The sequence below is a fragment of the Fundulus heteroclitus genome, chromosome 10 (assembly GCF_011125445.2).
Source record: "Fundulus heteroclitus isolate FHET01 chromosome 10, MU-UCD_Fhet_4.1, whole genome shotgun sequence".
Lineage (NCBI taxonomy): Eukaryota > Metazoa > Chordata > Actinopteri > Cyprinodontiformes > Fundulidae > Fundulus > Fundulus heteroclitus.
Window position 1 is genome coordinate 3,813,068 of NC_046370.1, and position 15,138 is coordinate 3,828,205.

General features: G+C 37.5%; 1 protein-coding gene across 1 annotated transcript in view; it reads left to right on the forward strand.

Moving 5' to 3' along the window:
* The window catches only part of LOC118564415 (protocadherin-15-like), a 149,359-nt gene that overhangs the window by 107,805 nt on the left and 26,416 nt on the right, over positions 1-15,138 (forward strand). Inside the window, exons 6-8 of the mRNA XM_036142574.1 lie at positions 1,359-1,514; positions 11,458-11,577; positions 13,919-14,029. Coding sequence (XP_035998467.1) covers positions 1,359-1,514; positions 11,458-11,577; positions 13,919-14,029 — 387 coding nt within the window. The remainder of the gene's footprint in view (positions 1-1,358; positions 1,515-11,457; positions 11,578-13,918; positions 14,030-15,138) is intronic.

The window sequence follows — 15,138 nt, forward strand, 5'->3', positions numbered from 1 at the left end:
AGACATATAGCTGAAAGCACTCAAAAATAAATGAAAAAGAGTATTAAAGTAAAATATTTCATTGTTTTTAACTACCCCTCAGCCATTTGTTTAGGGAGAGTGGTACCAAACCACTTATCGTCAAGGAAATGTGGTGTTGCTTGTATTTAGGCAGTAACTCTGCAAACCCACTGTCACTATATGACAGTGTACATATATAAAATGTATATATAGATATAGATATATCTATCTCTATCTCTCTCTCTCGCTCTCTCTATCTATCTATCTATCTATCTATCTATCTATCTATCTATCTATCTATCTATCTATCTATCTATATATATATATATATATATATATATATATATATATATATATATATATATATATATATATATATATATACATTTTAAGACGATAAAGATGTAAATTATCTTGTGCCATCAAATCAAGGGTACTGCCCTCTTGGCTAGGCCGTTTTCAAACCTTTGATCATATTAGACATTGAATCGAATATATAAGGAAAAGTAAAGTCTGTTATTTCCTAATACCAAAAAAAAACAAAACAATGAAATGTAAAGATGGAATTAGTGTTTTGTCAGTTTCAAGTTATTTATAAGAAATATATATATTTTTAGAAATTTGTCTAAATCTAAAGATCAAATAACTTGTACTGATCGAACTAGCGCTTCACTTAGATGCTAATTAAAAAAAAATTCCAGACAACCATAACAACCAGTTTTTGTCATTTCATGCATAGTAACTATATGTGATGAAATAAAATTGTTTTTCTTGTCCAGATGAAATCTGAGGTGCACAAAATGATCATGCCTCCAGCAATGATTATTAAAGATACTTTGATTTGGATTCCAATCCATACCTTAAGATCAGATTTGAAAATCCCTGCAGAGGAATGGTCTGCAATGGTCAGTTCATAACTAGAAAATTTGAAGTACACATGGTTAAGATGACTCTGAAGGAAAGGTAAAAAAAAAGTTAAAGGGTCTAAAAACTTTCTATCTACAGTTTATCTGTGCAGCAGTGACACAAATTGAAATCATCACAACTATTCGGACTCTGACAATTTCACACTAAATTGGCATCAGTACGTTTGCTGTCTATCCTATAAAGAGAAAATTTGATGTCAGAAATGCATTTTTATGGCTGTCTCACTAACCACCATTCCCCCATTCTGATAAACTCAAACTTTTAGCTCCATCGTCTCTGAGAAGACATCCAATCTCCTGCTGCTTCTCCCTTATATTCATCAACTGTCTCTGAAAATGTGGCACGCCACAAAATGGGAAACTTTTGCCGAACAATTTTGATTTTCTACTTTGCAATAGTATGTTATCTGTGTTTCTCCTCCTTTTTTCCAGCCACCATCGTATATTCAGTCCATCGTGGTCCAGGTCCAGTGCACCAATGAGCTGATCGGCACTGTGATTTTACATGAGGTGCGCATTGTTGTCCGAGACCGCAACGACAACGCACCGCATTTCCAGCAGCCTCGCTACTATGTCGCCATCAGTGAGGTAAAACACTTTTGCTTGTGTGTTACGGACAGATGCATCTTGGGTTTCACAGACATGCAGCCGTTTAATTTAGTGTGGCGAAAGTGCTGAAGGGTCACTCCGTCAAATCAAAAAGCTTATGGTGCCTTGCGGAATATGTCAAACCCCTTGACGTTGTCTGGTTTAACAATCACACATTTAATTATATTTTGTTGGGATTTTAAGTGATAGACCAACACAAACTATGGGAATAATAATTGTGACATGGACGACAACAGATGTTTTACATATTTATTATGCATAGAAAGGTTTGATATCCTTGTTTTTATTTGCCGTAAGTATTAAAACTATATATAATGCAATCACAGTTACACATCTCTACCAGTTTTTCACTTCTAGAAACTTTATTTGTTGTCTTTTCTTCTTTGCAAAGTAGTTTAAGTTTAGTCAGATTGGGATGACGGCATCCCGGAGCATCAGTTTATAGGTCCTGGCACTGATTCAGTTAGTTTTCTGCCACACAATGTTTTGCATCTAGGTTTAAAAAATTCAGTTTTGATCACATTTTGACCAGAGCACCTTCTTCTACAAGTTGTAGTGTCTCCCACACGGCATCTCACATACTGTAAACGGGACCTTTTTTTAACAATGGCTTTCTTCTAGCCCGTCTTTCAGAACAGCTAGATTTATGGGACGCACAAATAGCTGTCCAGTCGATAGATTATCCCACCTGAGCTGTAGCTGTATACAGTTTCTCTGTGAACACCACGGGCCTCTTGGGTGATTAATGCTCTCCTTGCCCAGCTTGTCAATTTAAGTTGCCAGCCTTTTTCTTGGTGGATTTGCAGTTGTGTTGTTCTATTTCCATTTTGGATGATGGATGCTCCACAAGCTGTTCAGAGCCCCGAACATTGTTTTATAACCTAACTCGGCTTTACGTGTCCACAACCTTACCCCTGACCTGCGTGTCTTCCTTGGTCTCCCTGCTGCTGTTTTGTTCAGGTGTTCATAACAGGTGTACTTCATTGGTTAATTATATTATAGTTTTATCTAGGGGTACCAGAATAAAGGGGCGTATATATACATACATATGCATCTTAACATGGGGAAACAGAAAGTGAAAACCATGTTTAATTTTCCTTACAAATCACTGTTGTGCACTACTTGTTGTTGATGTATGTCATAAAACCATGACAAAATACATTGATGTTTGTGGTTGTAATGAGACAAAATGTCACATTCAGTGAGAATGAATACTTTAGCAAAGCACTGTAAAATCAATGGTCTTCCTTTAAGACCATGCATTATGCCAGCAGATACTGAACTGTTTAAAATGCGGGAAACCAAAAGCTAATATTTGCTCCTAGTTCGGTCTAAGTTATAAATCATTTACATTCTACACCAAACATTCTTCAATTCCCTCCAAGGGTTTTGGGGAGGAATTTTAAGGAAATGTGTGATTCTATCGCAATCCATTTTAAACATAGAAAAGCATCAAACATGATTTTCTTTACTACTTCTTCTTTTATTTTTTGTTTGTTTCAATAACTTTAAGGAGAATAGAAAGGGAACAGAAAAGTTTTGAGTGGATGGGGGAAATCTGTTATTTTGTGGCTTTCAGAATAATCTTCAACATGGCAGTTTGTCCCCTGGCGTCAGGGGAAGAGGAATTCAACAAGAGGAAGTGTAAAGTTAGAGTGGACGTGGATGCATGTAGCTCGCTGCCAGCACAATTCTAGGCGGGCTAAGCCAAATATATCATTATACAGTCTTCCTCAGCCTGTCAAGTTCAATATGTCCCCTCAACGCGTTTTCTTTTTTTCTTTCTCATCCTCTGCTCCTTTTGCAACAGTCCTTTCCCTCCCTCTATTTTTCCTGCCTTCTCTGTGTTTCCCTTTCACTAACCTCTTCAGTTTTTAAGAAAGAAAAATATTCTGTTTTTTTTTTTTTTAACTCTCTCCACCCACACTTTATCCTGCGCCTCTAAACATTCCGATTACGTTTTTTTTTTTTTTTTTTTTTTTTTAATAGTTTCCTCCATTCACTTACATGAGCGGCATGCAATATGCCTCATCATAATACTTGTTTTTCCGGTGTCAAGCCCAGGTCATTTCAGACAATTTAATAGCAATAATTTTTCAAAAGTGGCTACGTTGATTAAGACGTTAGCAGCAATGCAATAACCGAAGCACTTATTTGTATATGCATTTGTATTCAGTGAGTGTTCACATTAGTCTGACAGCTACGGCACTGGCTATTTCACTTTCACTGCCACCAGAACTAAAACTACCTAATAAAATTAAATGTATACTTTCAGAGTTAATTATTTGTCCATTTTCAACCATCATGATTACGTAATATAGTATAGCAGATTGGAGTATAAATACATTAATCATTCTGTTACAGTTTGTCATATTTGAAGTATATCTTTACATGTATTTTATTTTTAAGATAAGGCAAGGCAAGTTTAGACAAGTAGAGGACTCTCTTAGTGAGTGTAAGAGACATAGGTTATGTTGTGGAATAGAGAAGTTATGCACCATTAGCACAGATATATTAAAAATATCTGGTTGGCCTCTATAATTTCAGTTAGAAGGATATATATATATATATATATATATATATATATATATATATATATATATATATATATATATGTATATATATATATATATATATATATGTATATATATATATATGTATATATATATATATGTATATATATATATAAACAAAAATTGCCTGTGTTTGGCACCTCATATGTGCCCCATATATGATTTATGTTTTTGTTCAATCCTTTATTTTTCGTTTACTCAGAGTGCCAAATGAGACAGTGACCCTGCCGAATGATATTTGAACCAATTTAGTGCATTAGCACACAGTTACACCTAGCGTTCCAATCTATTAATCATCATTAATAGATGCTTAATGATAATAAGCATAATACTTTGCTGTTAGGACCTGTCAATGATACATTTTATAATTGTATCCTCAGACCTGTGGCATTATGTCTTGGACACTCAGGTGAAGAGAGGTACAGAGCTGTCAACTGATCACCATCTGGTAATAAGTTGTATCTGCTGGCATGAAAAGCTGCCACACAGACCTGGTAAACCCAAATGATCAGGCCCCAAATCTGGGAGTAGTGATGGACTCAGACCTGAACCTCCAAAAGCATCTAAAGACAATTACAAGGTTGGCCTTCTATCACCTGAAGAACATTTGCAGGATTAAAGGGCTACTGTATCATCTGGATTTGGAAAAACTAATCAATTTGTTTATCTTACGTAGAATCGATTAGTGCAACAGTTTTCCCAGGTCTGCCAAAAAAGTGGATCAGACAGCTACAGCTGATCCAGAACGATGCTGCCCGCGTCCTCACTAAGACTAAGAAAGTAGAGCACGTCACCCCATTTCTAAAGTCCTGATACCTGGCTCACTGTATCTTCCCCATCTTCCACCATCTTCCCTGCTTAAGACATTCTTAGGCTCGCTAGAATTCCTCCTGATTTTTCCTAACATTTCTTCTCTCAAGGCTGGTTAACAAGGCAGGATTTTTAGCCCGATTTTCACCCCGATCTTCCCCTTTGGAGAGGCGCTGATTATCCGACCTCAAATCGGGGATATTCAGGATGTTGGATTGTCAGGATGCCTCGATATTCTACCGGTGTCTCCCGAAGACAAAGAGCACACAGCCTGTTGAATGGGAGATGCAATCAGAAAGCGAGAGAAAAAAAATAACTTGCCTCCATTTCATAGTGCAACAAGTGTAGAACCCCCCCCCCCCTCCAAAAAAAACCAAAACTCTTCCATATCGACCTCAGCTCAACACCTCTGCTTTTTATTATGTTTTTCTCCGTTAGAATCAGTCCACAGACTACCACCATTAGTCTCCCTCGTCGTTCATGTTTATTTACTCTGAACTCACGTTTGATCTTTAGAGGATTCACAAGATTTCTCGTCTGACATCTGAATGATCTTAAGCAAAATCTGTTTGAGTGTGGTGTGTTGTGCTTGCCCTCTGATCAGACACCACACACTGTATGACCAAACGTGTTATTTAGGATTTTCTATCGTTACGTGTGGTGTCTCTCAGGCTTTGAAAATTGGCCGACTATTTTAAAATCCTACCGTGTGAATAAGCCTTTAAGTAGCTCTCTTAAGGCCCGGGGTGCTTTGTGAATAATGTGGTAATAACCGAGGTAAAATTTTAAGAATATTCTTAGAATTTGTAAAATTCTAAGACTTTTACTAAAATGATGTCATAAAGACCTCCACTTAGCGATAGGATTTTTTGCAAATACAGGCACAGATACTTATCCTCGCTTAATTGCCGAAATGAGCTTCCTCTGCAGTGTGGCTGGGCTCACTTAGAGATAAGGCGAGGATCGCTGTTATCCAGGAGGAGCTCAAAGTGCTGCTTTCACATCAAAAGGAGCCAGTTGAGGTGGTTTGGCCATCTGATCAGGATACCCCCTGGCAAGCCTCCCTTTGGGGGGTTTCCGGGCAAGTCCGACAGGAAGGAGACCCCAGGGAAGACCGAGAACTAGCTGGAAGGAGTATGTATCCCACTTGGCCTGGCAACGCCTTGGGATCCCCCCCCAAAATGAGCTGGAGGATGTCACTGAGGAGAGGGATGTCTGGGTCTCTCTCCTGCAGCTGCTGCCCCGATCTCAGATAAGCTGATAACATTGGATGAAAGGATATTAAGACCTTTGTAATTTGAAACCATAACTGATTCAGTCTCAGTGCTGCAGTGTAGTCGAAAACATGATGGAAATTATAAAAATGTTGCTTTATTAAAAAAAAGGAGTACACTTGCAGATAAACTGATAGACCAACAGAAAGCAGATAATTACTTTGTGTGTGTGTGTGTGTGTGTGTGGGGGGGGGGGGGGTGGAAATGCATATATTTTTTAAAAGTTTGTAAAGAACTTTAAGTTACCAACCTATTTGCAAAGCTGTTTATCAATGTGTCCATGTTTGAGTGTGTGAATGGGACTTTAGAGTAAAGTACTTGTTGTCTGAAAAAGTGCAATATCATTTCAGTCCATTTACTAAAGCACTGTGCCCTGAAACCAATGGTTTGCAATAATCTCTAGGACACAGTAATTTGTGTCTGAAAGTTTTTACCTTTATGCTTATCCTGCTGGTTAATTTCATAGGTAGGCAGTGGAAACAGGGATTAAATTAATTTCATTACCCAAAGGCTGCACAGTGACAGTACGAGAGCCATTGGTAAATCAAGGGGAAGAAGAGCTAACACAACTGAAGGAAATTGTCTAGCATAGTATCGGAGCTTCTCCAAAATGACACTAGATTTCAATTATTTATAGCTGACTTTATTTCACACCTCTGGTTTTACCCTATCAAAGACTCCCTGACACATGGTTTAAAAAGTTGAGCACAGCCATTTATCATCAGAATTTCTTCTTTTCTTTCAGGGGATGAAGTGATTTCTCTCTCTCTGTTATTTTAGAAAATCTGTGAAATATTTAATTCAGAACATCTAGATTATGATGCAATTGAACACTGAGTTCAGTGTCCGAACACACAAATCATGAGCACATCAGAAGTGACCCACACAACACAAAGAGGTGACAGGACTATATGTTCCACAAAATCCTGTGGAACATTTTTTTCTCTCATGTTTAGACCTGCATAACCCACGATTTTTAATACGCCATGTGAGATATGAAACCGTGTGAGAGCAGTTTATGGTAATATTAGATCTAGCAACAAAACAGGTCTAGTTAGCATAATATGGGTAGATAGATATATTAGTCTGTGGCAAGTGAAGCTAGCAAAATATATTTTTTTTACTTATTTATTCCTGTCTGACTGTCACAAATTTGTTACTGCAGTTAATGAAGTCCAAATTTACCTAACAACAAATTGGCATGTAGTTTTTTTTCCAAGTATTCATCTTGAAAGTAACGTTTTTTTCTCCAAATGATAACAATATGCATGCTAACTGGAAGGAAATAATGCAAACATTTAAATTGTTTTACTAATGGGAAAGATAAAGGTGAATGACTGTTTTGACTGAAATAGATAGGATGATGATGGAGTTTTAATATGGATCTGTTTGTTTTTGCATTTACAACCTGAGAAGCTCATCCTTCCCTTAAACGGAAAATGTCGTTGCAGGGGGAACAAAACCCACATTCCTTGCGCAAAGATGATTGAGTGGCAATAGAGTGGTTACCATTTTTTTTATTTTGCATTACCATCCACAGCTAAAATTCTTTTGTTTTAGTTTGTATGCTTGTTATTTATGTTGAAAATATGCCAAAAAGCTGGGCTGCTGAGTTTTGTGGAATGACAAAAAATAAAAATAAAACATACACAAAACAATCAGCATCTGTCACATCTCCTCATGCCTAAGCAGCACCGCTCTGCTTCCAGTATTGATTTCTGTTACAGCTTAGAGATGTGCCACAAATGTATCTTAAGCAGACAAACAAGTGAGCAAACAATCCATCCTGTTATCCGTAAAACAAACATTAAGCAGAAATGGACTAACGGGCGAGTGGTCACAGTTCCCAATGAATGTTTTTGAAATCACTTTATGTACTGTATAACACACATATACAATTTGGGCCATCTGGAGTTCGCTGCACATATGGCTGCTCAGTCAGCTCAGTTTCCCTACAGCCCCAGAGAAGAGTAATAACACACTGTTAATTGCCCCTAATCTATTACTAATATATATATATATATATATATATATATATATATATATGTATATATATATATATATATATATATATATATATATTTCCAATATCCTAGTTGCACCTCTCATCATTGCTATCTGTTTAGAAGAAAGCCATTATGCTGAAAAGCTAGGCTGTCTTCCACCCTGCCAATCTACCTCCATTGCGAGGGTCCAGCTTTTACCTTTTCATATATTTATTTTTTTCTTTAATGTCAATGCACAAGCTGTTTATTATCAAAATCTTATTTTTATGTCAAAAACACACAAAAGTTTTAAAGTGGTGCTTTGTGGTCAGGTAGGGCCTTTAAAAAGATTGAGCATTCCACTTTGCTGTTCAACATCATGGCGCTTACAAAGTACAAAGCCACTGAATTTGAGACATTGTACTAAAAGTGCAAATTATACTTACTCTTTGAAGATGCTTCAAGAGCTCAGCCAGTTTGAGCTAAATGGTTTATTGATTATAAACAGCTATAGGCTCGCATTTGAGAAGGCTGTGAAAGCTCAATTTCACTCTTATCCCCATGTGTTGTGACTAAATTATTTAACCAAATGAACAAACTGCTTGGAATAGTCCACACTCCAAAGTGTAGAAAATTATAGATCAAGTTTTACAACGAGAGCATGAATAAAACTGCCCTTTTGTTTACTCTCATCAATGCGTATAAAATCCATTTCACTGTGGCCATTCATTGATATATGCCTAGGTTATTCTAAATCGATGCAGTCACAAACAAGCTATAAAACACAAAAACATACTTTTACAATTTTTCACAAAATTCAGTCGACATGTATTATCAGTAAACCTTGGTCATAAGCCTCCGCTGAGACTTTTCACTGTGTGCCAAAGTAGATTTCAGTGTAAATTGATGCCCTTGGGTTTGTGGTTGTTTCTCTCATATTTTGCCGTTAATGTGTTTACATATTTAAAAGTTGTGAATGAATTAGAAATTATGTGGCTAGGTTTGAAGAGCCTTACTCACAGCAAGGTGGATAGTATTTACAGCCATTTTTTCTCTAAGCTGTAGTGAGTAGTTTTTTTTCATTAATCTGAGTACTGTGTTTGTCCATCACTGTGTTTTGGCTCTTCCACCAAACAGGACCAAAACGGGTCCAGACTGCAACGAACAATCAGGTCTGCATAGAGGATCATAGGGGCTGACCTTGCCTCCTTCCAGGACCTGTACAGGTCTAGGGTCAGGAAAAAGCAGCTAAATTCTCTGCAGACCCCACACATCCTAGACACAAGCTATTTATGCAACTTTTTTCACAGGCTCCGCTTGGCTTGGCTCTACCCAGCTCCACGCGCTTTGCAAGCATTTTGATTACAGGGTTGTTGTTTTTTTCATACCAGGTTGGCTTTTTTGTACCTCCTCAGTACGCTATTACGGCCAGAGCTGAGAAGGGCCAAAATGTGACGTGAACTGACTGATGTTCAGTCATTGGCCATGGGACGAGGAGAAAGCGATATTTCATTTAAGAAATATTGCTATTTTGTCATGATTTGGGTTTTTGTTAAGGCTTATGTTGGTCTTTTTAATTAGTTCACTCTCCTGTCTTAGTATTAGCTCTGGTTTTTATTATTAGCTTATGTTCTGTTTAGTCTTAGGTTTGGTCTTTATGTTGATTTTGGCTCTGGATTAGTCTAGTTTAATTTCTGTTTTGGTTTAGTGATTCTCTTCATGTAATCAATTCTGTCTTAGGTTTAGGTTATGTTTTGGTTAATGGGATAGTTTGAGTTTTAATGTGGTTTGATTTTGTACTTTGTTTTATATTATCAGTTTCTTTTGGCCTGCTCTGATCAGTTCTGTCACCAGCCTTTATTCAGTTCACCTGCCAGCATTCTTTTGTCTTCCTGTCACTCCCCTTCACCAGTCACCACCCAATCAGCTTCAGTTTACTTCCAGTCATTTTGTCCCCCCTGATCAGCTCCACCCGTTCTGGTAATTAGTTTCACTCTGTTCACCTGTAGATTTAACCCAACTGCCTCTCAGTGTACCGGTTTTTGGATTCCCGTTTTGACCATTGAGACTGTCTGTTCCTGCACTAACCAGTTCTGTTTATTAAAACCTGGTTATTCCACGTACCTCGCTTTTTTTTGGCTGAATACTGGGTCCATCTGTCCCTGATTCTTGACATATTTATCGTCTAGTTCACATCTATTATCTAAATGTCAACTAGAAACAATTTCACATACTTTTTTTGTCTTGGGTCAATCATTTAGTAGACATTTTACTTGTTTTAACAAATCTGCTGTGCATCCCATTCAGAGGATGCAGGAAGCTGCTGCTGCAAGGCTCTGAACAGGGATAAGCAGGAGAGGACATATCACCCGTGTCTTATTTGCGCTTCACTAGCTATTAGTTCATTTTGAACTACTAGTTCCAACTCTTGGGGCACTACATGGTCAGGCTCACCCCCATTGTATCTCAGTTATGCTTAAACCCCAGTCTTCTGCCTGAGCTCCATTGTTAGTCTCTTGTACATGGTTTAAGACCCATGGGGATCGGACATTGCAGGCCGTTGCACCTCGATTGTGGAATTCTCTCCCGTTGCTTTTACATCATGTCAACTCCATTGATTATCTATTTTTCCCCTTACCAATGTATTCATATTCAAATTGTCTTTATTGAAAGCAAAGTGAAGACTAAGTAAAATTCCTTGTCAGTGTGCGCAAAAAATCAGCCAAATAAAGCTAATTCTCATTCATTTTCAAAATGCTGTTTCACAAAAGAGTTCAGTTTAATAGCCTTTGTCTGTGTTTTATTTATCTTAGCAGTAGTTGGTTTTAACATCCACACGGTAAAACAGAGCATTTTGATCACGCATTCTTATCAGAAGGGGGTCAGTGAGTCCTTATATTTGTTCACATTAATGAGAGACAGCTGGGCGTACTATGCACAGACGGAACATTTCTGAACACTTCTTGTATTTCATGTATTTCAAGTACAACTGAAAGAGACAGAAATGACTCCCAACTGATCTTTTCTTTTCAAGTCCGATTTATGCCTAATGAAAATGAAAAAAAAACAAAAAAACACTTTCTCTTTGTTCTGTAGAAAGCAATGGGGGATTAACATCCCTTGTGGCCAGATGCTGGTGAATCTTATTTTGCTTTTCTTTCATCTTTGCCACGTGAAAACAACAGATGTTTGTATGACACTGTCAGAAATGATTTAATTGCTATGTTTTCAATGTTTTGACATCATATGTAGACAGAACTCTGTTCTTCTTTTTTTTCAGCTAACCCCTGTAGGAACAACTATCTTCTCTGGTTTCTCTGGGAACAATGGCGCAACAGACATTGATGATGGCCCCAATGGACAGATAGAGTACACCATCCAGTACAACCCGAAAGATCCGGTAAGTTGCCAAAGCGTTTTTTTTTTTTTGCTGTCTACCTCATGCAACCCATCTATAAACATGCTGCATTGACTCGTTTAAGAATGTCCTGTGCTAACATGCTAATCACAACAGTAAAGACTGGAAAAGTTTAACCAAAAGGGTCAAAAGACCATTTAGATTGACAATTGAATCCTTTTTTTTATTACAAAATTTAGTATTTCACCTCTTATGTTGGCAAAACATCACATCTACAAGCCTAAAGGTACGGTACTATCCAACGTGATGATATGTCCGTATATATCCCCTATACGGAAATCTGCATATTTGATCAGATATTCCCACATATTGTCCGTATTTGGGGTGTATACAGAAATAGAACCGCCTCGGATATTTATCTTTTCAATGATGTTATAGCGAGCATAGAGGGAAGTGGTGATGTGACTACTGCAGCTGATATCGCTCTATCGTTCTCATTGTTTTAGAAGGAAATAGATGGGGATAATACCAGGAGTGGTGTTTGAAATGTATCATCTTCAACCATGGTTATCGCCAAAACATACCTGATATAATCATTGCTACTGTTACGGAAACTGCTCCTAGTAAGAGTTTAGTCAAAACAGTTGTTTCTGATTATGCAAGAAAGTTGCAGAAGTGCCAGTATAGTCTCATAATCAGGATCCAACTAAAGGAACAGGTTGACACCGGTGCAAAACATTGTCAGGTATAGAAATGCACAGGTGAGGCTGTTTATGCATGCACAGTGAGGAGTAGACTTTTGGACCCTGGTCAGGTCCTAAGAAGTCGCTTTACTTGAGAAAAAGAAAAAAAAAAACAGGAACAGCCTTACATTCTCCAGGAATCACTAGGACTTCCGTTAGACTGGACTGCACAGGACGGGAGATATTTCCTCTGCTGTAGCTCCGTGGGGGTTATTTGGTACATCTGGGAAAAAAAAAGGCTGTGTTGGTAAGAACAGTTGGATGCTGCAGTGAGTCCTGAGTCATGCTTGACAGGGCATCGTCTTGACTTCCTTCATGTTCGGGGTTGGATCTCATCCAAAAAGATGGACTCATCTAAGTATCGCCTGAAAAAGCTGACATGTAGGAAAAAAAATAGTATCAAACATCCTCCAAGAACAAAACTATCTCCAAAGATCCAAGAGTACTTGTCACAGGGCTGATGTGATACCAGAATGGCTCAAAGAACAGAATATTTATATTTGGGGCTATGGCCCAACTTTTCAGACCGTAATCCTATTGAGAGGCTGTTGACAGTTTGCATAAACCTAACACATTTTCAATACAAGTCTTAGAAACCTTTCAAATATCTGTAGACCTATTAAATATGAGCAAACTAAAGAAACATACAGCATAAAGCCAGACCCCTAACAACAGCAAAGCTGAAACGTTTGTGAAACGCAAAATTGCAGTGTCCTCCTGGCTACTGTAAAACTCCTGAGATGTGTTTACATGGTAGTTTTTCTTGAGTGTTTCTGTCGACGCTGCCATGAGCTGGTGAGCCTGCCATAGCGTGCTGCACACTGACTGTTAGTAGAATGCAACCCTGAACAGGAATAGGCTCGAGAAAATGGAGAGAGAAAAAGGAAACCTACAAATGTGATTAAAACACCTACAACAAAAACAAAAGTAGATTGCATTGGTTTTAGATTATCTTTTTATGATGTTTTCTGTGTAAGAAATGTAAGGCTTTTGGTGTGCGGTTTTGCTGAAAACCAGGTCAGAGGTGGTATTTTTTTTTAAACAGTGTTCTGAGTGAGTCATGTGCATGTGTGTAATAAGATTCACTAGAGGTTTATAAATGTTTTTTTTTTTTTTTTTTTTTTTTTTTTATCGAGCACTGGCATCTTTGAGTAAAAAAAGGCTCATATTTCTTTATTTTATCTAGTATACTATTTAAAGTGTAAAATGAAAAGCATTTCAAGCCAGTTTTTTCCAGTCAAGATTTAAGAGTATGATGGAAGCCTTATTCATGAAATCAGATTTTAAGCCCATTCTCTTTTCTTCTTCTGCGTCATATTTTTCCATCTCCATGAGATCGAAACAACTTCTACTGATGCTTTCATTTGATTTATTGTCGTTGTATTTCCCATTTTGCTCTGCTGGTTCTGAGCTCACATAAATTATTCTGTCTTCAGCTTAACAACTCATTTGCATCATATTTAAATCATAAAATATGTCTCACTGTTTTATATTGTATAACTATATCTAAGATGTGTTGCATGTCTTACCTTGTCTTTATTGTTTTGTGTTTATATTCTTATTAAGACTTATGTGTGAATTTTGCGTTTTGTGTGTGACTCACTTTGTTTGCTTTTGCCACATATCTGTCTGTTTTTTAGACTGCCAACAGAACCTTTGACATCCCCCTGACTTTGTTTGGCTCCGTGGTCTTAAGAGAACGCCTAAACTATGAGGAGATAACGCGATACTTGGTCATTATACAAGCAAATGTAAGTGAATGTTTCTCGTGTTAAATTGGCTCTTTGGGCTTGAATGTTCAAAGATTTTCTTTAGGCTTTTTTTGTGTTTCGTTTGAAATGAATCCGTATCTGCTCAGTGTGAAAAAAGAATGCCTTTCAAAAGTTGGCGGATCATAACTCCAAAATGTGTATGACTGTTGCTCCTATGCAAACTGCTATTGTAATATTAATGTTCCACAGCTTTTCTGATGTTTAGTCAGCCTAAGGGAACCAGGAAGAGCATCCCTAATCATCACTAATGTATTTGCTAATCTAATTGTTTGCCTGTTATTTCCCTGCACTCTATGTTTTATTAATGAACGCCCACTATAATATATTTATTTTTGTCAATGCATTATAAGTGCATTGACTGTAGAAGTTAAAGTGATCTAAACTGAGCCATGACCGAACCGATTCACATCAGCTGCCTTTTAGGGTTTTGTTGTAACGTGAGAACCATGCTCACAAAAGGCTTCTCAGAGAATGCTGCATGGGTTCATGTCCCAGATCCCAGTTACTCTGAAAAACATTATTAAACGTCAACAGTACACGGAAAGATTAATGTGTTTCTGACTGCCTGTGAAGCTGACATGTTCAGTGTTTATCTGAAGACAATATTCAGAGTGTATTGAGAAGCTGCAAATTTGTTGGATATGAATTCTTAGCTACCTATGGAGACTGTGTGGAGCCGGGCAAAAACCTATTAAATGAGGGTGACCTTTTCAGCAGAGAAAAATTTATAATTAAAACTTACTATGTTGATAACTTGCAATCTTATCTTTGTGTAATGCTGCAACACTACCCTGAGGACATTTTAATTTGATGTACCAAGTGAATTACTGTAGTTTCCAGAACTATTGAGACCTCTGAACCTCTTTCATATTACAGTCACAAATTTCAGTGCATTTTATTGGGAATTTAGACCACGATGAAGGCGATAAACCTACAGAGTGCACAAGTGTGCACTCTGTAGGTTTATCGCCTGTGCTGTGTAGAAGTGCACAATTGTGAAGTGGGAGGAAAATGAAACATGGCTTTCAATATCATCCACTTGTGGATAATCTTATCTCAATGTCCATTGAAGACCCCAAAGGTTTCTT